General features: G+C 37.5%; 1 protein-coding gene across 4 annotated transcripts in view; it reads left to right on the top strand.

Moving 5' to 3' along the window:
* The window catches only part of LOC103140931 (brain-specific angiogenesis inhibitor 1-associated protein 2-like), a 54808-nt gene that overhangs the window by 13696 nt on the left and 14266 nt on the right, over window positions 1-26846 (top strand). For all 4 annotated transcript variants that reach the window (XM_007556302.2, XM_007556304.2, XM_007556303.2 and 1 more), the window contains exons 2-6: window positions 3165-3240; window positions 6289-6375; window positions 19195-19256; window positions 20093-20164; window positions 23951-24088. In XM_007556302.2, coding sequence (XP_007556364.1) covers window positions 3165-3240; window positions 6289-6375; window positions 19195-19256; window positions 20093-20164; window positions 23951-24088 — 435 coding nt within the window. The remainder of the gene's footprint in view (window positions 1-3164; window positions 3241-6288; window positions 6376-19194; window positions 19257-20092; window positions 20165-23950; window positions 24089-26846) is intronic.

A 26846-nucleotide genomic window follows, 5' to 3' on the forward strand; every position in this document is an offset into this window, starting at 1 on the left:
CTCAAAACAAAACAGAAAAAACATGATATGAAACAGTAAAATATTCATTGAGTGCAGAAATGGTTGTTCTAATTGTGACACTGCCTTTACAGAAAAAATGCTGCCTTTCCTGTTAAGGATGTCCCATACAGGATAGGTTTCATCAACATTAAGTCGCCTACCAGTGACGTTCTAAATCCTCAAGTTTCTGTTTGCCAGTTTTCTTGGCAGCCACAGATGTTTTGTCCCCGCAGGAGTTTCTGCAGAAGAGTTTTTGGTTTCTAAGCACGTCTGATTGATATGTACCGCTTAAAATAATCCACATATTGACAACACCAAAATATGTTTTCATTCAGAGCCATTTGCTGAAATGCTAGGCAAACTTTAGCTAAATTTACTTTCTAATATGATGTGGATTACTGATAGTTTGTCTTGTAGCACATCTCAGAGCTGTTTGTTATTCACTTTTGGACAAAATTAAGTCTCCAGCACCCTTCCCCCACGTCTTCTCCACTCAGCTCTTCCAGACAGGCGGCAGCAGCAATTAGCTAACAGTTGGTGGAACTGGGAGTCTGTTGAGGTTATCATATAAATTAATGGAAAAATGCATAATGAAAAGCACTGTTATGATGACGTGATGAAGGCAGAGAGTCTTTAACAACAGGAGCTTCTCAAAGAGACAGAAATCAATTTCAAGGTATCAAATTGTTACATTAAGATATATACAACATTTTTGGGTAACACTTTATTTGAAGGGGTGTGCATAAGACTGACATGACACTGTCAAAAACATGACATAACACCTGCCATGAACATAAAGAAGCCTTTATGAATGTTTATGACAGTTGTCATTAAGTGTCATTTAGTAAATATTGACACTTTTAAATCAAAGTTGCTCTAAAAGTTGCATTGAAAGTCCATTAAAAATGCCAACTTTGCATTAAATTGTCATTATTTACAATATCATTCAAAGTTGGCATTTTTAATGGACTTTCAATGCAACTTTTAGAGCAACTTTGCATTAAAAGTGTCATTATTTACCGAATGACACTTCAGGACAGCTGTCATAAACATTCATAAAGGCTTCTTTATGTTCATGACAGGTAAACACTGTCATGTTTATGACAGTGTCATGTCAGTGTTATGCACACCCCTTCAAATAAAGTGTTACCCATTTTTGTAACTGAAGGCAACATGGTTACTTGATTATCCTTCCAGTCCATTTTTTTATTTCAGTTACTACGTATTCATTTCTTTGCCTCTTTTGGTCATTGTCTTCCCCTTTCTGTGAACCAGTTTAATCTGCCTGTGTTGTCCGGACTTTCAATTTGAGCACAATCGGGTCCTGCATAACAGAAGTTACTGTTGGCAGTTTACTGTTAATGAAAGCTGTGGAGTTGTTAAAGTGTGAGTCATTGATATTTATTTTGTAGGTGGGTTATGCAGCACTCAGGCCACCTGAACTGCAGCTCTTTACAATACAGTGGGCATACACAGAAACATGTGGTTTGATCAAACTCTTGCCTCTCATTAAAAACAAAGGGGACAGGAAAAACAAAGGAACAAACAAAGTGCTGAAGCTAACTGAGGAAGGAGGATGAACTTATGAGGTTGTTTCAGGTTGTCAACGACGACACGTTGCATATTCTTTTTGCCATTGTCTGGATTTAGGGCAAGAAGTAGATGATTAAGCTTTCTCCCACAGTATTGATGGTTTGTGTTGGTGCTGTTACTGCTGCAGCACTATTGTGGTTGTCTTTCTGTCCTCGGGTTATTCTTGAGTGTTTGACTAGGGACCAACTAATTGGAAGAAGTCCTGGAGGAGCGCAGGAGAAGGAAGGAGAGGAGAGGTAGATGAGAAGCACAGGAAACTATTGCGGTGAGAGTCAGGTATTCTCCTTTCTCGGGGATCAAGACTGTCTTCTTTTGCAGTTCAGTTTATCTGCAGCGATGCAGTGTACCACTCCTGCTTTAAATAGGTTTTATTTATTGCTAATTGCAATCGCATCAAGAAACGCTGATGAGTCAACACATTAAACACCTCAGAAAAAAATATGTTGATCCTGCTTCACCAAAACAACACACTATGCTACATGATACCCAATTTAAGGTGCTGTACTTATTTTCTTTGCAGTTGCATTTTAATTTCATAGTTGAGAGTTCAAGAATAGAAAACTGACAAAGGGTGTGGATACCATTACAGAGCCCTGTACACTTGACTCTCAGACTCTAGCACAGCTTGTATGTCCTTGTGAATAGGCATGGAATGGAATAATGCTCTGACGTATAACCACAAACATGCATTGTGATTTTAAATTGCATTTCATTTATATGATAATACAGGCATTATTATCATTGTTGTTAAAATAACATTAAATATGTCACTGTTGTAAAATAAAATTACAATACATTTACCTGTAGGTTTTAATTTCATGTAGAACTGATAAAGATGTGTTGGCTTTTAAGCTGCATGACCATTATCAGCCATTTTAAGTTCTCATGCCAATGGTTTTATGTGTCTATGGTTCTAAACTTAAGGTTGAAAACCAGTTGGTGTCATGCACTGAGGAAGGCCATGTTTCATACTTTTTATGGAGTTTAAACAATTTAAGGTGTCTCAAAGACAAAAACGAGAGTACATGAAGATTACATTTAAATTTAAAAGGTAAATGCATTAATAACATAAGTTTATGTTTCAAGTACAAACCTGAAATCTCTGTTTCAGCCAGAACACAGAAGAAGTACATAGTTGTTGGGAAGATTACCCTCACCCAGTAAAAACACATTTGCCTGACAGCATGCAGCTGTAGTTGGACGAGGAGAGTCTTACTTGATACTATATTAAACTTGAGAAATCCCAATTCTTTGCTTTTAAAAGGAATTTGAAATCCTGAAAAAGTTATTTGAAATGTTTGAGGATTTGACAGTGTTTGAAACCATAGCATACTTTCAAGTTGGAAATTGCCTTTTTAATATGCACCCTGTAAAGATCCAGCTTTTTTGTGGTTTAAATGCTTTTATTCTTTGTAAAACTGATTTTTGTGGGCTTTAAGGAAGGAGGCTAGTGAAAGAAACAAAGCGAGCAGAGCGAGGCAAACGTCCTCTGTGCTCTTGACCCTGTTGTAGTGATAAGTGAGGCTTTCATCCTCCAACAATGTGGTGTTTTTTTTTTTTTTTTCTTTCAGACCATCATGGAGCAGTTCAACCCCTGCTTACGGAACTTTGTTGCCATGGGGAAGAACTATGAGAAGGCCCTCGCCAGTGAGTCCTTTCTTTTCCTTCATTCATTTTTTTTTTCTGCACTTCACTGCAGGTTTAGGCACTCAGCCAAGACAGCACTAGCATTCTCTCTTCATGTACCTGTACTTCATCTATCTGTCTTCATGTTTTTCATGAAAGCTAGATTATCTTTGTCCTCATACACTATGGCCAGGCCTTATAATGAGTTGCACTATACTCTACCACTTCTTGTATCCTTTAATTTGGAAGGGGGAAAAAAAAAAGTACAAAATGCTAAAGAAAGGACAGCTCTCTGTTAGCAGCCAGATTTGTGCCAATAGACTTTCCACAATGGTCTTTTGAGATCTGAGATTTGTACTTGGATTACATTGCTACAAGAGTTTTCCTTCTAAACACCCCTGAACCTTAACACAACCCCAGCCCTCACAAGTTAAACTGGCCAAAGCATTAGAGAATTTCCTCCATTCCCAGGCCAGCATTCCTATTCCCTTACACGTACAATAAATAATCCTGACCGTTATGTGCCATGGGAACAGACTGGTAGGGGTTCGCTGAGCCATTAAAGACCCACTTTGCAGAACTGATTCAACCCAAGGGACTTAGCAGCTCTGGGAGGACACATTTCTATCCATATGGTGCAATCTCTGAAATTATTTAACACTGCCAATGCCAAAAGAGTTTCATTTGTAGGCTTTCAGGATCTGAAGGTGGGTGTATTCTACTTTTTTTTTTTTTAACAACCCACAGAAAGTCAACTAATTACATAGTCCTTAACAGGTCTAAAAAAACACATTAAACTGTGCACTAAAGCACATACTCAAATATATATTGAAGTGACCAGACAAGGATGGCCTGTGTCCTGACTGAAATGTTGTTTACAGTTCTTCAGAGTGAAGGTTTAGTGATGGGTCTTTGCAACAAGCTCTGATCATACTGTCTGGTAATCCCATCTGTCCATCTGTTGTTTTGGACCCCTCACCATGCTTTTTGCTGGTGCTGTTAATATAGGTCCAAGCTTTGTGCTTTCTTTTAACTGTACACTTGATATTCCACATTCTTCAGGCGTTGAGGCATCAGCAAGAGTGTCTGTTGCTGGAAAATCTGTTTTAACTCTGTGGCATGCAAGTGTATACCACTATAAGCTGTCATGCATTCATACACACATTCCACAACAAGGCAAGCCCAGGAACTGTGTGGCTTTAAAAAATAGCCTTGTGCAACAAAGGTGGAAGCAGGCATACCGTCCTCTACAGCTGGTCCAGCTGTAACTGGTACCAACATTAGCATATGTCCATCAGCTTAGAAGACTTCTTCTGTGGTGGAGTGTCTACATCTGTCTGTTAGAATTAGCCTGTCCCTGTCATTCTATTGTTGTAAATGTGTCTTACACCTGACAGCTGTTTCCAGGCTTGGGTCCAATCTGTCAACTGTACTGCTGCTGAATTCACCTTCAAAAGCAGCAGTCATTATTTCCCAGAGATTGGAGAAGCCCCTTGGGCAGCTGGACGGAAACTTGCATCCACCCGACACGACCTTTTTGGCAGTACATGAACATTTTCAACAAGGGGATTCAACTGATTATTGTTCTTTGGAACCTTGCTGATTCTTTATTTAGTCCTGAAAGAAAAAAAAAATATTTGTGTAAAATCTTGAACAAAAGTTGAGCAGCATTTGCTCAATATTTGCTGGAGGCAGATGAGTTGTCTTGCCCAAGAACAGGGTGACTGAGATGGACTGACCAACAACCAATCGGTTACAGAACAAACTTCTACCAGCATCGTCACTGTTACAAACTGAAGCAGAAAACACAGAATCAGAATTAAGTGCTGTTGGCTTCCTTCTTGAGCTTTCATCTGGGAAGTGCACAAGATCCACCTCAACAAGTTGCAATTGCATGTCAGAAAAACAATGGGATTTACTGCTCAGTGACCAAGCTACTTACTATGAGCAACACAAGCTAATATGAATATTTTGTAGCTTGTTGCACTTTTAGACACTGCTGAGACATTTTCATTGAAAATGTTTGTAAAATTCTGTGCTTCTATATGATTTGATAAAACACAAATCAGAAGTGGAGATAAATCATTTGCAGAACACATCTGTCTCTAACTTTAATCGGTACCAGAGAGGAACATCATTTTTCATATATAACTCCCTTCAGTCTAGCATATTGAAGGGGCTTTGCCACAGAGTTGGCAAATCCCTACACTCACATCTTCACCATCCTCAGCTGGAATCTTTGTAAGGAACTCTATGAGCTGTAATTCATTCTTCAATCAGTGGTCTCCCACAAGTAAGGGTGTCTGCCTTTTCACAAAAGAGATTAAACGAAAAGGAAGACATAAAAATGCCAGGTAACAGCATGTGGTTAACAGTCACTATTGCTGCTTCCTTAATAGAGCTATAATGTTTTCTTAGAGCCATTATTGATGTCTTTGTTACCCGTTGCTCTCACATTGAAATGAGCCTCAGTAGGAAAAATGCTTGGCTTGATTTTTGACTCGCAATGATTGATTAATATTAGATTTTTGACTGAGACTAGCCAAATCGATTTACTGCAATCTAGCTTTTTTTGTTAATCTTTTCAAGATTGACTTCTCAAAATTCACTCAAAATTTAGCAAAAGAGCTCATGCTGTGGGTCTTTTTAACAGATGTGGAGATCATATGAATCCATATAATATATTCAAGTTATTTTGAAACACAATTGCATAGTTCAGTCTTCAACTTCCATTTTGTATAGTCCCATTATTTGATTTTGGGAGCTGCTCAGAATTGGGTTTAATCAGAGGTCATATTTCATATATCAACAATGGAACTGGGTGTAGTATGTAATCTGAAATTAAGGTTATCTCTTTAACTTATCAAAATACCTAACTACCAAGAAAAAGGGAAAAAAAATATCTACACAGATACATGGATACATTCTTTACTAATGTCCTACACAGAAACTTAGTAAATATATTTGTAAAATAAATTGAACCAACTATATATACTTCTTTCAAATGTGAAAAGTTGTTTTTTTTGGAAACCTTTAAACTAACTGCTGATTTACTCTTCGTGTCTTCAGATGTGACATTTGCTGCAAAAGGCTACTTTGATGCCCTGGTACGAATGGGTGAGCTGGCCAGTGAGAGTCAAGGATCCAAAGATTTGGGTAAGTAATGGAGATCGTTTAGAAGAACTCAGTTTTTGTTGGCACTTTGTCTTACTCTGTGCTAGTCTTGCTTGCATTAGCGTTGCCTCTCTATAAACCTGCATCAGTGTACGTTTTTGTTTGCTTTCTGTTCGTGATGGCATTCAAAATCAAATGTCAGTGGAATGAAGGAAGTCTTTCTTCTTTCTTAACTAGAATTTCTCCAGAATTGTTTCTGTTCTAAACCTGTTTATGCTTTGATTCTCTACCAATCAAAGCGCTAACCAGAAAATAACATGTCTAACAACAATGAGTAAGGTGTGGGTTGAACATGATTTTATGTTCGTAAGTGCGGAACATATATTTTCGTCTAAGCTAATGTTTCATGTAAAACAAAGTAAATCTGTAGTGGGAAATTGCTTCTCATTGACATAGGTGCATGAGGAAATTGTGTCACTTTGTTTGTAGGGAGGCATTCACCTGCCAAACTCGACACCAGGCCCACTTCAAACGAATTTGACAGAGCTCTGTTCAAAGTGTTGTGTTATTTGACACGATGGCTGCGATTTCTTATGTAGAAATGCGCTCGCACAGCAATGTTGTTTTCTTCAACAAGTCCATATCCATTGTCTAGTTACTTTTGAGGAATGTTTATCTGATGTGGTCAAAACCTTTTGAAATTGGCATGATTCTTCACTAAATAACTACAAAAACTGTTGAATGGCTAAAAAGTTTTGGATGGAAATTGCAAGGTCTTTGTCCACTGAGGAAGCTGTCTGCAGAAAAGCGTGGTGTGTTTCCGTAGCCATTTGTAAAAGCAAAATAGAGGATACAGGAAGGGAGCGAGCGGAGAACCCTGGTAGGAGAGGTCATGTCATATACTGAAAAGAGAAGTGTTCTGATCTAAAATACTTCATGTGGCTAGTAAAATTTAACCAAAATATTTGACCATTTTCACTTTGATCATACTGCGACAGCAGACGCAATTCATGTTTCATGTACAGTCATGTTGGTTAGAATAGATTTGTTTCACCTAAATGGAATTGCTTGAAAGTATTTAATTTAACCAGATTATCTTTTTCTATCATAAGGTGCTTGATCTGAAACTTTTAAGTTTGACAAAAAAGGTAGAAATTGAAGAAACGTGTATAGTTGTGAACGCAGTACTTGTTCACAGCACTGTACAACATAGCAGTTAGATGTCTATGTTCTAGAAATCGTCACGTCATTTTAAAAGTAACGCCTCGCCCTCTCATATGAGTATCTTTGTAGCTGATTAGTGACTCTGTATTGGCTCTCGTTGTCCTCAGCACATAGGAAATCAGCTCACGTTATAGAGATTCCCTTTGCACCAATTGTTCTTTTAACTGCTTGATCTGCTTAGAGGTAGCTGTTGATTTGACGGGGCCTTTGTTTCAGTGGAGCCGAGTTTCACTTTGGGTTTCTTCCTGCCCAGCCACCAGGGACTGACATGAAAGTGCTTGCAGAATGTTTTATTCAGTGTGTGACCCAATCTCACTGTCTTGCAGCATCTGTGAGGATTTCTGTTGTTTCTAATATTTATATGATACTTGTCATGTAAAATGTGTAATTTAATGCAAATTTTCTATTTAATTTTCTACATTATCTTGGGTTGACTCTTATTCTTCAATGCTCCCTGGTGAATTTGGGAATTAGGCACATTGTGGTGCTGTAGCCTACACGAGCAGAGAGAGGGGAAGACCACCTGGTCAGTTGTCCTTGATGGAGGAAGGACCCTCCAAATGTTGAAATATGGGCTTGAAGATTTTCTTTGATATGCTTTTGAATATAAGAGGCCTAATTTTTCAATTCAAAAGTCTGCAGCCAAGTTACTGTGCATGTTAAGCATTCAGATGCAAGGGTTTACTTGGTAACACAGCAGCTGTTTATATTACATTGTGAAGAACCTTAGCACATGAAGCAAAACACATCTTTTAAAACAAACTTGCATTACATATGATTTATCAGACATTTGATTCAAACTTTGATTAGCTTCACATATTGCATTGAGAAATAAATCTTGGACAATCTTGGACAATCTTGACTAGGACTCGTGGGAGGCTGCCAACTGGCCTGGTAGTCAGGATAAGATTTTTTTTTTAGAAACTTAATTCTGTTTCTTGAATGCGTTGAAGATTTATTTTCCTTCTTTACGATATGCAATTCCACTGCACCTATTGTCACATAATTTTTTTCTGAAAAGTGTGCTTTATTGCACCTGTTTCCCAAACGTTTGTGTGCTATAATTGTTCGAAAAGGGCTGAGTGTGAGGCAGCAGCTTGGTTTTTGTTAGACGCTTACTAAATTAGCCACAAGCCATATGTTGCACAAATCCATCCGGCAACCCATTACAAAAATCAAGGTATTGTTTTCAGTAGGAGAATCTCATGTCTCATAGACTGCAGTTTGAAAAAAAAGAAAAATAGAAGGTCTTAGGTTTGTGGTTTGCCCCTTTTCATCACTTGTACAATGCACTGCCTAAAGCCAACAATTCTCTACACGGTAGACTGTGTCCCAGGGGGAAAAGTTGGTATTTTATTTTCCAGTCAGTAGTGCAGGACCTTTTGTAGCCTCCACCCAGAGGTCAGCTGCATCATCGTGACCTCCTGTTAGGATAAAGCTCAGTTTCCTGTTTGACTGACAGCAGGGTAAAGAGAGATTCCCAGATTAGAGGAAAATATCAAGATTTGCTCATCACACCACAACTAACAAAACTGACATTTCAGACTTGAGAATGTATCCAAAAGGTACATGTCCTCAAAGAGGATACATGAATGTTGTTTTAGCTCTCACTTTTTTCTTTACCAAGTGAGTATATTCAGGTTTTACAGATGTACTATGAACCTAAATTAATTTACCTCCATATTTACTCACATTGTCTATGCTTGGCTTCATCATTCACATCATTATTGCATGACAGATTGCTTAAAGTAAACATCCCTTGCGTCACATTTATACATGTTCACAAATAAAGCTGCATGTAAAATATTGTACCCTTGTCGCACCTATTTTTAATAGCTTGTTAATGCCACAGCAGCTCTGTAAGAAACGGAACACAAATGGTCCCACCTACACACCTTTCAACTCCTCTTTCACTTCTCATCCATTTCTTTTGTTTACTAGTCATTGACACACATAAAACAAGGACTTGAATTACCTTGTGAACCAATTTCCTTTGCTGGTTATTCTCAACTCATCGACATCCAAGTCTTACGTGTTCCAACCGGAATCCATCCTGCCGAACTGTAGTCCATGCATGTCATGAATAATGGTTATATTTATGTGCGTTTTCTGTGCATAAACCATGTGTCATCAACTATTTGTTTGAGTGCTCCTAGAATCCACTTGTACATATCTCAGCCTTAAGAGACAGTCTCTATTTCTCCCACCAGTCCCACTACTCCCACACTCTCCCGCCCACATATCCTCCGCTGGTTGTGCTAATCATCGCCTGTCACTTTGCCACCCACACACTCATGCATGCACATGCATGCTAACACATACAAACACAGTCTCTCTCTCTCTCTCTTTCTCTCCATTTCCCACTCGATTCCACCGTTTCTCCTGCCCTCCTCTCTTGTATTTTTCCTGTAGAAGATCTGAGCTCCAACTCCTTCAGTGGCAGTTATGGCTTTCTGAGCCTTTAAAGGAAATGTTTTTTTGTTTTTTTTTTTGTTTTTGGTTAGGCAGAGAATGTTTATGATAGTTTAAACCAGTCACTCTTTATATCTTCATGGGGTATGAAAAGGGATAGCTATGAACTCCAGCCAAATTAATTTGCAGACATATATTTCTGCTTTAATTCTTAGTCATTTTATATATCATCACACTAATGACACCTTTATGGTTCTTAAACTATGTTTGCAAAATTGCTGGTAGCTCTCCCTGGAGCTGGCAAAGCAGGAGATGTCAGAAAAAAACGAGCCTTTAAAGGCATAAATGTTTTATTTCTCTTTCTTTATGAACAGGTATAATACATTTGTCTCTGCAACATTGTTTGACACTTGGTTAGTTTTGGCATTTAAAAATGCACAATATAGCAGAATGTTAGTTTCTAATAGGACTTGCTGTTCAGTGTGCCAGTTTACAAACATTTTTGCTGAGTGTGTAGTTTTAGAGAAGTTCTTCTATTTTATTGCAGGCCTTGCAACAGAATGTAATGTCATAGGTGTCACTAATTAAAGAGTCTAAACACTGATTTGACCACTGGTTGAAGTCATCCAAATAGACAATTCTTCCCATCTGACTAAACTCTAGTCAAATGTTTTTACACATCTTTACCTTTTGCTACTAAATTTTACATTTTCAAATCTTACATTTTATTATTCGTTTTTGCTCATATGAGCAACAAAAAACAAGCACTGTACTTTAGAACAGTGCTTGTGATATCCACACTGTAATGCCTTGACTGTACAAAAGTTTGGGAGATTTTAAATATAGGTTCACATCTCACAAAACAAACATACTAATTGAACTTATAAAAAGCAAGTGGAAGTACCTCTTAGGTTAGGACATTATATTGAAAATATATTTATTGTCACTGCTGTTCAACATCACAATCTCAAATGGGTGACGTTCCATACTGTGCATCTCAATGACGCACATGGTTTTATTTGTTGGTTAGAGCAGCAGAAGCTGTATGGCAAGACATCTGTTTTATGTTTCAAGGACAACTATGCATCTGGCTGCTGCATCAAAGAGTTTTGTTTTAAATAGAAAATATCAGTTTTTAGTATCATGAGTACTCTTGAAATATTGGTGCAACTTTTCAGTTGTGTCCCATAACTGTCAGTTGGAATGGAGTCGCTAGTTCCCACAATCTAACATTGGTAGAAGGAGCAATAATTGATCAGTAAGATAACTGTTCACCTTGCAAGAAGCAGTGGTGAGCTCTACTTGTACTTGGATGATGGATCTTTTTCAGTTCCCGGTAGGAAGCACAATTTGATCACCCCAAACTGGAAATGAGTTTTGCCTCTCAAAGCTAAGCTATACCTGGTTCTAGTGCACCCTTTCCGAACACACTTTTCCTTCCACTCCATTTTATTACCATGCTTGGATGCAGCACTCTTTGAACCGTCAGCATCTTTTGCAATGACCTTTTGTGACTTTCATGCCTTGACAAGCTTGTAAGTGACTGCTTGAAAGTAACCAGTCTTCACCATCGTTGTGTAGGTCATAGCATATCTGCATTACAAATATTTTTATGCAATAGTGAAATTAAATACTTTGCTAGTGAAATATTTAACTTGTAGAATATCATTAAAGTTAATTTATATGCACCTAAACATATATATATATATATATGTTATGCTTTTTTTTGTTCTACTTCTTGAACCTTTCCTTGAATAACAAACTTGTCAGTCTCTTCTCAGAAACCCAAACAAGAATTTAAAGTGGATACATTTTCCCTATTCTCTCTCTCCTCTTATTGCCTCTTTGAACCTCACTAATCACCGCATCTCAATAACAGATAATATATTCTTCAGCAATAATTTGTGGCTGGGGAAATACTATTTTAATAAAAAAAACAAAAAAAAACAAAACTGAAACTATATTAAAACATTGAAGTAATTGCCCCCCTCCCAGTCTTAGAGGTTTAAACACACTCCCAGTTATTATCTAAAGGAATAAAAGAGGGTTACACAAGGAAAGTTGGGCTGCAAATTGATGACGCAGTAATGTGTTTCTAGGTTAATGGGTCTGGGACGTTCACATGTATTTTCTGCTGGTGCTTAAAAAAAAAATTAATAACCTGGAGCAAGGGTTAGTGCTTGCAGATGAGGTGTTGACTCTGACATGCTGCGTTTGAGTGAACACCCAGGAGTGTGCACACCTCAGCTCTCCCTGTCTCTTCTTTCTGTCACTCCATCTTCAGTGTGGCCTACCTCGCTCATCCTCTAGCACCTGTCCCTGTTTAAATGAGAGCAGAGGAGCTCTTTTCTTAGCTCTGCGCCACCCTCCCTGGAGTCCCTGCTTTCTCGTGCTCCATTTCTGAGGCACACAGTGCATGATGGGAAACCAGTGGCCCCTACACTCTCCAGCCTAACACAGTCACTTTGCCCTTCAGTCTTCATGCTGGAACATTTTAACTAAAACAGGTGGATCAGCTGGTGTTGCAATATTTAACTTTCTGAGTCAAATACAATACAATCTGGAAAGTTGACAGTTAAGGCATTCTCAGGTTGCGGCACAGATATAGGTATGTATAAACACGAGAAACTGCTTGCTGTCTGTGGCTGAAAATGACGTAAGTTATAACAGACAAAACACTATGTTGCTAAGCAACTCGGTGGCTCTTGATTGTTGGCGAGGGAAATAAACCTGAATTTTGCAGCAGATTTTGTCCTTTTTCACTGTTTGCTCAAAGGACAGCATATTAACTCGTTTACCTAAAGCTGTACACTATATCCAACCTCACGTATTACATTTGTATTGTGCATTATACTAGAATCGGAAAGCAATGTTTGAATGTAATGTTTAGTAGTTGGTGATCTAAATGAGTATCTGATAAGAGTTTCACAACCTTAAGAAAATGCACAATATGAATTGTGAATGATGCAGTGATGATATAACTGGCAATAAATACATATGGAATTAAAAAATGTCATCATCATTCTCCTTATGGTTTATTGACCCCAGATAGAAAGCAATCTAACCTGGGTGGAAAATAAATTCATTACCTTGATTACAACTGTATACTTTTATTAAAAATGTAGAATTTGGTTATGAAAGCTCTTTTGGCAAATAAGTTATATTTTTGATTAACGCTTTTATCAGAGCATCATATTGCCCTGCTTGGATATTTGTTGGTTTATTAAACAACAAGCATCACCAAATGCATCTCTAGCATAGGAAGCCTGAACATGATTTACTTACTGAATTGGGTTATGATAAATATTAGCCAATCAGTTCTTTGCAATGCTAATATTATAGTGATATTTAGACAAAATTGTGATTATTCAGCTTTGTATCCATTATCTAAACCCTGAATTACTGACTTATAAAAATGACTTTAAAGCCATAGGCAGAGGTTACATCTACTACATCCCCATTTCTCCTAAAGTCTTGTCTTCTGGCACCTGATGGTCAACATACAGATGTTGTACTGTATATGCTGTATATTATATTACTCAACCTTGAACATGAAACCTAGACCTCCATATTTATAACTACATTTATAACTAATGTCAGTCTGCTGTTCTTATAATGGACTGCAGAGCTGTTTCTAGTGTACGTATTATTTTACTTGAACTCAAAGTTAAGATGACAAGTAGTACCTTGGCATTGTTTTAACTGAATATATTTCAGGATTAAATCCATCAACCATAGAGGCTTAAACCAAAAGTGTGTGTGTTTTTTTTTTTTGGGAATTTTAAACTTGTTTGGAATGGCTTTTCGCCAGTTTTGCATATTAGAAACCAATGCCTTCTATGTATGTTTAAAGTCGCTGAATTATTTGTGAGTGATATGGCTGGGTAAAACACTCAGATATTTTCAGTGAGGGAGCCCAGTTTCTGTATTCCCTCAGCTCCTCTCTGAATCTAAACATATCAACATGACTGCACTGTTTTATTTATTAGCTGCACTCAGCTGCAAGGAACTGCATAGTTATAGCTCTGGAGATGATATGCAAACTTAAAATGTGAGAGAAATAAATTGACTTTGGTTTTATATTATACTTTGGAGATGTTACTTGCAACCCCCTATTGTTTCTTATTACTACACATCTATTTCTTTCAGCAAACACAGCATTTGTAAAAACATGTTGGGCAGTCAGACATTATGGACATAAATTAATATTGTCTGACAAAAAAAAAAATAAACCTACCACTTCACCAATTGTACGAACAGCACCTCGACCATTTTGGCGACATGTGCTGCATTCACCATAACCAGTGTGTTGCTACATTCTAGTCTTAACCACTTATTTATTGCCTAAGGAGATGACTTAAAAGAAGTCAGTTAGGTTAAAATACAAAGGTTACCTATCACCATGTCTTAAATGTTATTTGAAGACTACAACACTGCTTTCTCCAGTATTTGAAATTACATCCTAAAACTGGAAACTTCTCGACCCTCTCATTTAGTATCTAAGACAAATAAATGATCAACAGAGTCTGCATCCTGAACTTGAAATGCACTCACGTCACTAAAACAGAGACTTTTGTTTTTCAAGGACAAAAGCTTCAACTCTCTCTGGGACTCAAGTCATTAGCACATGTAATGACGAAGGAAAGCTGGCTAGTCGTAAGTGAAAGTTGTAAGCAAATTCTTTGTGGTACATCTTTTCAGCAACTGTAGAGTATCCAAATGACTGATTGGAATGCTAAAATTGTAAACGGTAGGTATGGATTCTTGATATGACTCAACAGTATTTACCACACGAAAAGAGCAGCATCCATGTGTTTGTTTATTTATTTATTAAAAGTTTTTCTTCATTTAAATAAATGTTTAAATGTTGAATGCTTACATAACATCTCAAGTATTAAAATAATTTGATTGTAAATTGTTAGATTTTAACATTTGAAATGCATTTTTAAAAAAAATCACAAATCTTCAATATGAATTTCTATGCGACTTTATTGGTATTATAAATGCATCGTTGGTTTTGGTCAGTTTTAAAAGGGGTCCGAATTTTCACCCTCTAATCCCAAATTGTTTCCTCAGATCTTCTCAGAATTAGTGTACTTGTAACTGCACTATGGCCTACTTCTGTTTGGCATCTGCACAGATGTTGCTTAACCTTCATTGTGGCCTGAATGCATGACACCATTGCTAGTTAAAAAAAAAAAAAAAAATAGCAACAGCTGTGGTAGCAGAGCTTCCAATTTTAGCAATGTGTCATTTAAATATCAGTAGTTTTCTCCTATGAGAGGAGAGTGAGGAAAAGGGTTCAAACAGAATTTAGCTTTCAGGCTATGAAACTGGATCTGTTTGTGTTTATGTGAAGAAGAAATAATATACTCTCAACGCCCCTCACATCTAGATGAACTACACTTAGATGATGTAATGTCACAGAAAGTATAGTCACACTCGCATGCCCACCTGGAGTCTCAGCTATTACCTTCGTCTCACACGTTTTCCTGCATGCCCATTATACTTGCCCACTTGTTTGTTTCCCCTAGTTCTTGGAATGCGAGGAAGGCGGGTATTAACATCCCTGTTAAGTCACGCATACTGTGCACGCAGGCATGCACAGTGCCGAAGACAGACTCAGCATGTGGGGGTACACATACCATTCTTCTCCATCAGAAGCGTGGTGTGTATTATGTAACGAGAGCCGATAGTAAGGGTGGAGCTTTCTAAACGGGGTTTTGTAGCAACATTTTCAAGCGCTGCTCCTCATTTTATGGCTTCTCCCATGGCAACAACCCTAGTATTATCCTGCTTCCATGACAACCCCTGGTGAATCTGGTTTGACCTTCACTAGTGATTCAGTGTCTCTCCATCCACCTCCATTCTTCTCTCTGATTCTCCCTGTTCAGCATTGCAAACGTCCACTTTTTTTTTTCTACTCAATAGCCCACATTCTGTTACACTCTGTCTTTTTTTTTTTTTTTGTTTCGCTCCACCTGTGTGGGTGTAACATCGCTGCTGTTACACAAGCAGTCAATAAATACATCCACAGTACACAAGCTGATGTCACACTTCAGGGTAGAGTCTGTCCATATGCACACAAATCCTGCAGGCATGCGTCCCTACCTGACTCAGTGTTTTAAGCTAGCAGGCATGTGGCTGCTTGTTGCATAGCTGCAGGTGCAGATCAGCCTGAGCTCACCTTCAAACAAAGAAACTATTGTTTTCCGTCAGCCTTAGAAACAGGCGAGGGTTCAAGCGAGCTCGGAAATATTAATAGAGCAATGGCTCAGGTTTATTTTGTGTTATCGTTGTGCTTATCAAACTAACAGGATACACTGACATGTTTTGTAGATTTCAAACTAACAGCTCTTACACTGAGTCTTGTGGGTTATGTCATATTTGCCAGAACTTTTTGTAGGAACAACATTAAAGTGGCACGTCGCATTTAAATTCTTCTAATTATGCCTCAGCGCAAATTACTGATTGGAGTATCAGATGCTGAAATTCACTTGTTGGTCGCAGCGTAATTTTCCTGTTGTTGTGTGCTCTGATATTAAAATTGCCATGGCAACCATTTGCATTGCCAGAGTGTGATATTCTGTATCTTTTCTTTTCTCTAAGCTTTGGCTGTGTGCAGTCTGTAGTGATGAAACCAGAGAAGACAAATACAGATGCAGTCACTCTTCAGCCTTCTGGCTTCCTTTTAATATCATGTCCTGCTGCATTTTTAGATGACATATGCATCTTCTTGCTTTTGTTTTTGCAGTCCAGTGATGATGCTCATTAGTTAATTGATCCAGCTAGTTGAAGCCAACAGAATGGCAGAGTTTCTAAGCTCACAGGGCTCTGATCAGGGAAGTGTAAGCTGCTTAAAGGCCTGCTGGGAAATGACTGGATGCCTTAGCCTCTTTCTGTGCTTCTGTGAGACAGAAGATCAGCTGACAGGTTGCAGCATGGGCAAAAATGTTTATCCGTGTTTGGCTACAGGGAGATGAGACTATTGGGGACAGTCACTGAATCCCTTAGTTTTATCAAGTGAAGTAGGTACAGTAAAGATCCTTAATTTTTCAGAAAATAATTACATGCTTTTAGTTGTAATATATGTCATCAGAATGAATAAAGATGGTCTTTGTGTAGCACCTGCCTAATGGCTGCTGGGCTGTGTGATGTCACAATGGCCTTGAGAAAACTTCTACATTTTCAGAGAATAATTTGAAAACATTCAAACATGGCACAATGCAATTTATTTTTAATGTAAAATTATTAGAAATGCATCGATCAAGTTTTTTCCCAGTAGATGCAGATTTCCATTTGTTTTTGGAATCCGACTTTGAATCCAGATGACTGATTCCAACTCCCTGCTATGCTCTCTCTAAACACTGAGGCATAAAACAGGGAATTAATCAGCTGGTTCTCCTCTCTAAGTAGTTGTGATTCTAATAGACAATGAAGTTATAAAATTAGCACCCATGGAATAAAAAACATGCATCGGATAATCTTTTTTTTTTTTTTTCCAAGTGATAAAAAGCATATCAGGCACCATGGTATTTATTGGTGGATACAAAAATGTAGATGAAGGAAAACATGGCTGACTTTGGCTGATTGCATTTCTAATAAAAATACATATATGGTATTGTGACTAAGTTAACAGTGACTATTTCATAACTTAGGATATCTGCCCTAGTATCTGACCTGAAGTGGATCTGTAAAATACCAAGAGTATTAATATCAGTCGTAATACGTGCCTATATTTTTTTTCCTCCTGTTCTCATCAGTGCTTCTATCACTTTTTGACTTTCTGCATGTTGGGCATGTGTCGGATATGAGCCCCTTCTGCCACAAGATGCTGTCCAAATGACTTAACATTACATGAGAAGACAAAATGCAAGTTCATACCACTTTAGCCAACAATTATTCCACTCCAAACGATCCTTTGTGATATGATTATTGCACACGCAGATATTGCAATGATACATTTGTGATTTAATGTGTGTCTCTAAATACCTAATGTCATTTTCTAAATATTGCATTTTTTTTGTATTGCTGAAAGTTAAAAAAAAGTCATACTTCCCTGTATTTTTTTTTAAGTCCCTCCGTCCTTGTCGCTTCAGTGTCCTCTGTTCTCCTCCTCTTGCTGTCTGCTGACATGGAGACATATCCAAAGCCTTCTGTTGCAGAATTAAAGTTTGCACTGAAACCTCTTCTGCAGGAGTTCTGACTTTACTTACAAAGCTCTGTGAGATGGGCTGACATGTGCTGTTAATAGGTCATCCTTCACAAGAGGACACACCAGGAAAACGTGAAATGAGGCAGAAAAATTTTTTTGACATAAAGCATAAACTTGCAGTTTCTGCTAAGGTCTATAATGATCCTTTTTTCTGAATGGATACTGACATAAAGTGACAGATATTTTTACTTTGGCAGGGACATTTTTAATGTAACCCCCTAAGTAGAATGGCTGAAGGTAAAATTATGGTATGAAATTGCACAGATATGATGAAACAATAAGACTTTTAAGACTAAAAAAGATTCGCATGCCACTCATTTATTTAAAGCTACACCACTATCAAGACTCTGAGCTTTTCATCTTCACCTTAAAGGGTTTATACACACTCTTTAAAATTTCAGACAATGTCAAAGAGGTTTTGGGTCTTCTACTCAGGAGAATGTCAGCCTCATCTTTTGTCTGTACATTTGGATTTATCACTGTCTATCCACCAGGTCTCTGTTTTGTATGTGTCCTTTGCTCAATGTGCTTCTTGTTTTTTTTTGTTTTTTTTCTTGACAATGCACTGCAATTTCAGAAGAGGGAGACTGTAGGTATACAAAAAGATAACACTAGCTGCATGAACCCTTTATTATTTAGTATTTAATTTGATTTATTGTCACAGGCTACATTTTTTTTATGTTAACGGTCCAGAAGACATCTTGATGTCTTTAGAAAAACACAAGTTTTAATCTCCAGCTTGTTTCCTTTTTTAATTTTTTTTGATTCAGTTGTACATGAGGTTGTTTCAGTCTCTTTCATCTTGTAACAGGCCTCCATTGTGTTGCTCATTGCCCCAGTTAAGTCTCTTCTTGTGTATGTTTGTAGCTTGTTTGTGCACGGGGTTTCTGTTCCTCTCTTGGTTTCTTTTATATATATTTTTTTCTCCTAGTTTCTTCCTCATTCCTTTTTCTGTTCATATTAAAAGGTATTTATGTATTTTCTCCATGTCTCTGTTTCTTTGTGTGAAGGGGACGTTCTGTTCCAGATGGCTGAGGTCCACAGACAGATCCAAGTGCAGCTAGAGGAAATGGTTGGTATTTCAAGCGATTGTGTCTTTACAATGACTTCATATATTGGAATGCTTTAAGAACAAACATATAAAAGAAGAACATATTACTACAATGACAAGCAATTAAGTTGATTCATGTTAACACAAATCAATACCTGAGCTCTTTGGTAAATCACTCTCACCTCAAACCGATGTTATAAAATGTCAGATATTCAACATGGGAGGGAAATTATGTTTGAATTAATACTGCAGCCTTTCTATCACTTCAAACACCTTGGACAGGACTGTCCACCATACATCATCTACAAGAAAACATCAGAAATAATATCACAGCATAGAAACAAAGAAGATTAGCTGATATCCATGTATTAATTTAACTTCCAGTACATCTATAAAAATGAATGTTCTTGAAAGAAGCTGGGTGGACAAAAATGCATCCATAAATTTGTAAAAATTCTTTTGAAATTGTAAAATAATTGCAAAATATTTTTACAGACGGATTTTTTTTAATGTAGGTAATTTTAACATTTTACTTTTATATTATTCCAGGTTGAACAAAAACAGAATTTTTGTTAAATTTACTGCTTTGTATGCTGTTCTGTTTTTTTTTTTTTTTTTTTTTTTTTTTTTTTGCATGCCAAGTGGCTGATCTAAGCTCCACACCTGAAAGAGGAAAATATTTTGTATACTCAAAGATTTCTATCAGTAACAATCACTGCTGCCTATGCCGTTTAAAAACATATAAACCACAGATTTTCATCAAGGATTTTCTAAGCATTAACTGTTTATTTAGTCATTTATAACTATCATGTTAAATGTTAACAGTTTATTTAATCATTCGTTGTTGTCTTCCTCAGCTTAAATGCTTCCACAATGAGCTGCTCTCTGAGCTTGAGAAGAAGGTGGATCTAGATGCTCGGTACTTGACTGTGAGTATCTGAACTTGTCGCTCAGTTTCCTAAATCAGATTGGTGCTAAAACGTACACTGCAGTAGTTTATTTTTAGAAAGCCACGCAATGTTGTACCGATGGTGCAGACAATGCCTAATTCAAATGAAGTGATAACAGATTTGCAGGCTGTTTATCTTAAGTTTGGGTTTTAAGTCTACTTCTGTAATATTTTATGTCTACTAAGCTATTGGGGGTACACGGATTATAATAAGCCCCTCATGGAGTGTGTGTAAGTGCTGCGGAGTGGGTCTACTTGTGATATCTTTAGAATGAGTGGGTAGCAGCCGAAGTGTACAGCAATACCGCTGTGCGTCGTTTTGGGGGATGGGATAACGTTTTCATTTTTGTGATGTATTGTTGGAAGAATCCTGTCATGAGCTGCATTAGCTCACAGCTCCTTGCTTATGCAATTTGAATGCCATTTTAAAATTTAATTTGTATTCAACAGACAAAAATGAAGTAAGCACACTGCTTCTCGTCCTAGGGTAAACCCACTGCAACCGCTGACACGCCAGACGAGTTTTGCTTGTTTGCATAAATTTCTTTAATTCATTCATGCAAATAAATACTTGGAGAGCATTGGGAAAAAGTATTTGTAAGAATGAACTCTTTCTTTTTTTTTCACAGTTTTTCATGTTACCACCGCAACCTTTGATAATTTTTTTTAGGATATTATGTGAAAGACCAAACATAAAATAATGCATATTTGTAAAGTTGGAGAGACTGACAGATGCTTTATTTTTTTAATAAAAAGAAAAACTTTGTGTGCACTTGCATTCATCTGCTCTGAGTTAATATCTTGCAGAACCAGTTTCCATATCGTTTCCATTTGTGTATGATGTGTTGGATATAGTTGCACGAGATGTTTCAAGCTGAGTTTATTATTTTTTGAGACCTAATAATAATTTAGTCTTCTGCACAACTTCATCCCTGTCCTTCCTGGCATGTTCTTTGTGATTCTGTTTGTTCGATAATGTTCTCTAACAAGCAAGTGAGCCCATCACAGAACAGCTGGCGTTATCCCAACATCGTATTTCACATAGGCGAACTCCGTTTGCTCATTAGGTGATTTAACGCTAGAACTGCTAAAGAGAGTCATTTTGTCATGGTAATTGATTTAGTTGAGATCTAAAAACACGGAGGGGTCAGTATGTGGCCATGAACCAACAGCTGACCCCTCTGTTTCTAAGCAGAGGTTATTTTACCAATAACTGCTATATTTCGTAACTGGACCAAACTTGACTGGCGTTTGCTTTTTCAGTACAAGCAACAATGGAGAGAAAGAAAGAAAAGACATGTTTGACTTTTTATGCAATAAGACCCAGCTGACTAACAGCAATTTTTTTCACAATAGGTATTTAATACTCCTCTTTTGAGCTAAGATTTTTTTTTTTTTTTTATTTCCAGCATAAGTCTTAGTTTCTGGGAGATGAATCCTGAATGTCAGCAGTGAGGCAGCCAGTGTTGGCTGTATCACTTTACCTCAAACAACAGGAGCAAATGAGCAGATGACTCATTCAATTTCATTGTTATTGCTTTAGAAAGCTGATAAAGGTCCAAAGGCCTCATTTGGTCCATTCTGTTGAAACATATTGAACAAATCTGTGATTATTTAAAAGTTCGCTGCAATGCAGAGCAAACACTCCATGTCTTTCTGCAGGTGTGCGACAATAGAGGCTCCTTCTCTGCTCCTTTTTCAGAGTACCTTGAGAATACCTGCATATGTGCTCATTTTCATGCAGTATGCAAATACGGTTGTTGAACCCCCGTTCATAAGCTTTTCTCTTCCAATTTTTCAAACTGGGAGACCACACGAGCTTTCTCACACCACACATTGTTACTATAGCAACAGAGCTGTTAAAGCCAAGGAAACAAAGTTGTTGTTTTTTTTTTTATTATTATTAAATCAATAGTAAAAGAAACCAAATGATCAAAATTAAACAAATGCGGGGCTCATTAAGGGTTTGTTGACAATCTTGTCATTGTTTGTTCCAGGCAGTCGGTGACATCTGATTGTTCATATTTGATGAAAATCCTCCCTAACAAGAGGGACAGACGATTGCAGTGGATGCTCACAGAGATATGATCACAGGCGTTGTTGATTTCAAAACAAAACCCACAGGAGATTAAGAGGACTTGGAGTTTAGGAGCCAAATGATTTCAGCAGATTCTTTAATCATGAAAGCAGTATCTTAGCCTTTTTGAATGTAACAAGAGATGAAAGGATCCCAACGTGCACCCTCTTTGCCACGTAATGATGATGTGTGCTTGTCATCCAGAACAATCAGTGTTTAATATTTAAATGCTTTGATTCAGAAGGGCGGAGACACCAGGCCTCAAAGGGAATACTGTCTGCCTCTGGAAATGTCCCACTAAATCTATTGGTTCATGTTAAAAGTAAGCAAACTAATACCTCTATGTTGGGCTGAAATGTCGGTTTAAAATGGGAGAAAAAGTGTTTTTCTTCTTCTTTTTTTTTATCTAGTAAATAAAAAAAAATTAAAAAAACTCATCACCAAGACGAATATAAGTCAGTTTGAGTTTGGTGGACATGTAGACCAGTTATGACTAAGTGAATAGTTTGTTTTCAAGGAGCTGGCCTGTCTAGCAAGCACCAGGGGGCTTGAGTGGTGACATCATGAGTGGAGCGGCTGACGGTGACAAACAGTCAGTCGAAACGGAGAGTGAAGGTCACCACAAACGGATGCCTCTATATGTACAACAGAGAGCATCACAACCAGTAGGAGAGCTTTGTGGGTTTCTCATGAGACCGGGTGCTTGTATCGTGGATATTGCCCACTACAAGGGGATAGGTGGTGTGGTTGTCGCACCAGATATTACAATCTCTGTGAGAAAATAATCAGGGAAAACTTCTCACTTGTTATTGGTTCTCAATAAAAAGAAACCTAACCACAGAAGGTATATGACAAAAGATGTTTTATTTTCTTTTTTCAAATGAAACTTTTGTGCATATCTTTCTGTTCCATAATCAGTACCGCATAGAACCACATTTCGATCTAATTGCATATCTGTACTATACATTCTGCAGTTGAAATTTGTACCCATCATTCTATAAAATACAGTATAAAGTATATTTGAAACGGGTAATCCCTTCCTTCTGGCTTTAATTGGCTGTTTCTGACCAGGAGTGATGCATTTCTGCAAATGGTAAAAACTAGCCTGGTTAAAAACCAGCCGCTTGTACTGCACTTCGCTCCATATCGGCTGAGAGGGTCTGGGCTCTCGGCTGTTGAGAAACAATTGCTTCCTGGATACTTGGACTGTGTTGAGATTAAAAGTTTACCCATTTGCTAACGGCTTTGTTTGCTTTCTCGGCTGCCTTTGCCAAAACTACACAGAAACTAAAATTAATGTCATTGGTCACAAGTTCTCCTTGTGTTCTCTGATTGAACTTGTCAAAAATCTATCGGAAACGATCCGAGTTAAGGGGAGACGGCCCTTAACTCACTTCCAGATTGTGCTGGAAGTGAGATTTTTTTTCCGAGTGGCATTGCACAGGAAGCAGAGGTGCTTTGTGTTTTTTTTTTTTTTCTTTTTCTTTTCACAGATTGTCTTTCTCGTGTTTTACTGTCACGACATACTGACAGATTTAATGTGTATTTATTTAATGTGTTTGCCTGAAAACGTCCCTCTAAAACATATCAAATTATCCCTTCGGTCTCTTTGGTTACAACTTTTAAAAAGATTTGACTTTGGAAGAGGTGTGATTTCATGTTATTTTTACTTCTTGTTGCTCTACTTAGGCTGCCTTGAAAAAATACCAGCTGGAACACAAGAGCAAAGGGGAGAGTCTGGAAAAATGCCAGGGTGAACTGAAGAAGCTTCGAAGGAAGAGTCAAGGCAGTAAGAACCCTTCAAAGTACGGCGAGAAGGAGATGCAGGTGAGCCCCCTGCTGAGTTCCAGCTCAGATCACTTTGCATTAATTCCCTTTCATACAATTTCACAAAACTGTATGAAAGTATGAAAGTATGAAAGTACGTAACATTTTAATTAAAAATGTGCGCTGTTCGTGTTGAGAAGAAGAAATGGCTAAGATGGCGGTAAATCACTAACATCAATGAAAATGACATGCACTCTCAGGTCAGTTTGTTGCTCTGCTAAGCTAAATGTTCTAATTTCTGCAGTTTGCATTGATGTGGGGGAGAATTAGATTCAAGGTTTATGAACAACAGTGAAAAGGACTTGAATATTCTTTTTAAGTAAAGAGAATGCAGCCAGGCGGAGGCAAGAGGTGGCATGGTGTCCTGAGTGGGAAGGCAAATGGCGAAGGTTTGATTATGAATTGTGTGCCCTTGGAAACCCTTATTACATTGGAACACATAAAAGCAGAAACACCGACACTCATCCAGGCAGCAGGGGAAAAAAAACAAAAACAAAGAAAAAAAAACAAGCTACAGTAACTGAAGTACTGACAGTTGAGCCAATTAATTTTAACAGTGTCTACATGCGCAACAAGAAATAAACCTGTTTTATACATCAACACGTAATTGAGAAATTATGTCTGCACAGTTTGCTCCTTTGCACTTCTGTGTTCTACAAAGATGTTTGGACCTTCTGATAAATATTAAAACATAATTTAGACTGTCAGACAACAATTTGCAACAATTCAACAAACTTTATGCATGACAAGGCAACCTGCACTGGATTGTTGCATGTGCAACAAATGTTGATTGATTCGAAGTGAACATTGACTGTGTGACATTGCTTAATGAATAATGTCACATTTATTTATTTTTTCCTTCACCCGATCGCTTACATGACAGGGGGAAAGGGTTCAGCTGCAGCATGGACAACAAACAGCCCTGACAACATTCCTCTGCACCAGACATCATCGCTTGTGATGTTTTCTTATTGCTTCATTGTTAAGTCTTGTAGCAAGAGGGAAAGCAGGGGAGAAAAACCCACATGCGAGGACAGGAAAGGTCAATACATTACCTGGGAAGCAGGAATTTAGATTGCTTTAAAGGATGGGGGCACAGATGTCAGACCAACAGGTCACGGCTCACGGAGTTACTGAGCCGCTAGTGGCCTTGCTGTGAAGTGGAGTCATCAGTCAGGTAAAACACATCTTTCAGATACAAACTTCCCTAAAGTTTCTCCAAAAAGTTCTTCACTCTGTCCACTCAGTTTTCATGCTGTCACAAACACAGCTGCACACACACACACGCATCTACTACCGTCTTGTCTTCGGTGGTGTGGAAGAGCTGGATTGATCTGACTCAATTGTCACATCATGTTTGTTCCATTGTGTCAGGTCTGTCTTGAAGAGATGATGTATTAAGTGTCATCATAAGACATCAGGCGTCAGAATGCGCTCAACAGTGCGGTCAAGCATGAAGCACAGCTTGAAGTGGGAGCATTGATTGTGGCCCCAGAATCGGTAAATCTGTAAAGAGCAGAGATCCAACATGCACCATGAAGCCTCTCTGTTTAAGTGGTGCTTTTCTTTCCTTTAGTGATTGAATAGCCTTTTAAGTGTAATTATTTGCAGAGTTCTTGATTTCAATTTGATTCATTAAGTTCTTTTTATGCATTAAATTGTATAATGTGCACACTTATTCAGTTGTTGTTCCACACACTTGAGATGCATGGGGACTGTAAGATTGTATATTTTCTACAGGGGAAATATTTCCCCTGAAATATTTGACACCTGAGTCAAATGTCAGATTTTTCTCATCATCTTCCTTTACTCTGTTTGTTTGGTATTTTCCAACAGGGGAATACCAATCTATAAATGTTTCCATTCTATAAATGTTCCCATTTATAGAATTTTAACATTAAGCCATGTTACTTTTTTATGGTTTTTGTCATTCAGTATCAATTAGAAATCAATCAGAAGAATAAATTGTTTGCCATGTGAGGAAGTACTCGTATACATCAAGAAAAGAATGAGTCATCTTTGCGTTTCTCAGAATTTAAAGTAGAGCATTTTTGCATCAATGCACGTAAATAAAAGCCTTCAAATAAAGATTCAAAAAAGAATAATGAAGAGGCAGTAACCCAAAAGAAAAATCTACTTTATCGATTGCTATGCACCACTGCTTAAATATCAAGCAAAATCATAACAAACACAAGTATTTAAGAAGTAAACAAGATGATGTCTCATTTGCTTCTACAGACTAAAGCATGGGTACCAAAGTCCTCAGGATCCATTATTCTGCTACTTTTAGACACATCTCTTCATCAACACACCCGAGTTAAATGGCAGATTTTTCTCTCCGTTTTCATTTACTCTGCTCTTATGATAAACTAATAAATCTTACATTTTAACTTGAACAAAGAAAAAAAAATGGTTCACTCTCCAAGTATTGATTCTTCCCCAGTTGAGATTATTCCATTGCTTCCCCCATATCCTGCTGTCATGGCTATTTAGTTCACACACAAGTTACCATCACAACCATAGATGCAAGGGTAAGTAAAAGAAGTAAAAAAAAAACAATAAATAGAAATAAATAAATAAAAAAATCATAGAATTAAGAAGGGCAACACTAGTCCACAGTTTTATAATGTTAACAATAATGTACATCAATTTTATTTTATCTGTAAATTGTTAGATGTTTCTTTAATTAAGTTTACAAAAGCCAAAAAGCCTTTAAATATTTCTCTCATAAAATCTTAGGAATTTATAGAATAGTAAT

Source organism: Poecilia formosa, unplaced genomic scaffold (assembly GCF_000485575.1).
Source record: "Poecilia formosa unplaced genomic scaffold, Poecilia_formosa-5.1.2 Scaffold78, whole genome shotgun sequence".
Taxonomy (NCBI): domain Eukaryota; kingdom Metazoa; phylum Chordata; class Actinopteri; order Cyprinodontiformes; family Poeciliidae; genus Poecilia; species Poecilia formosa.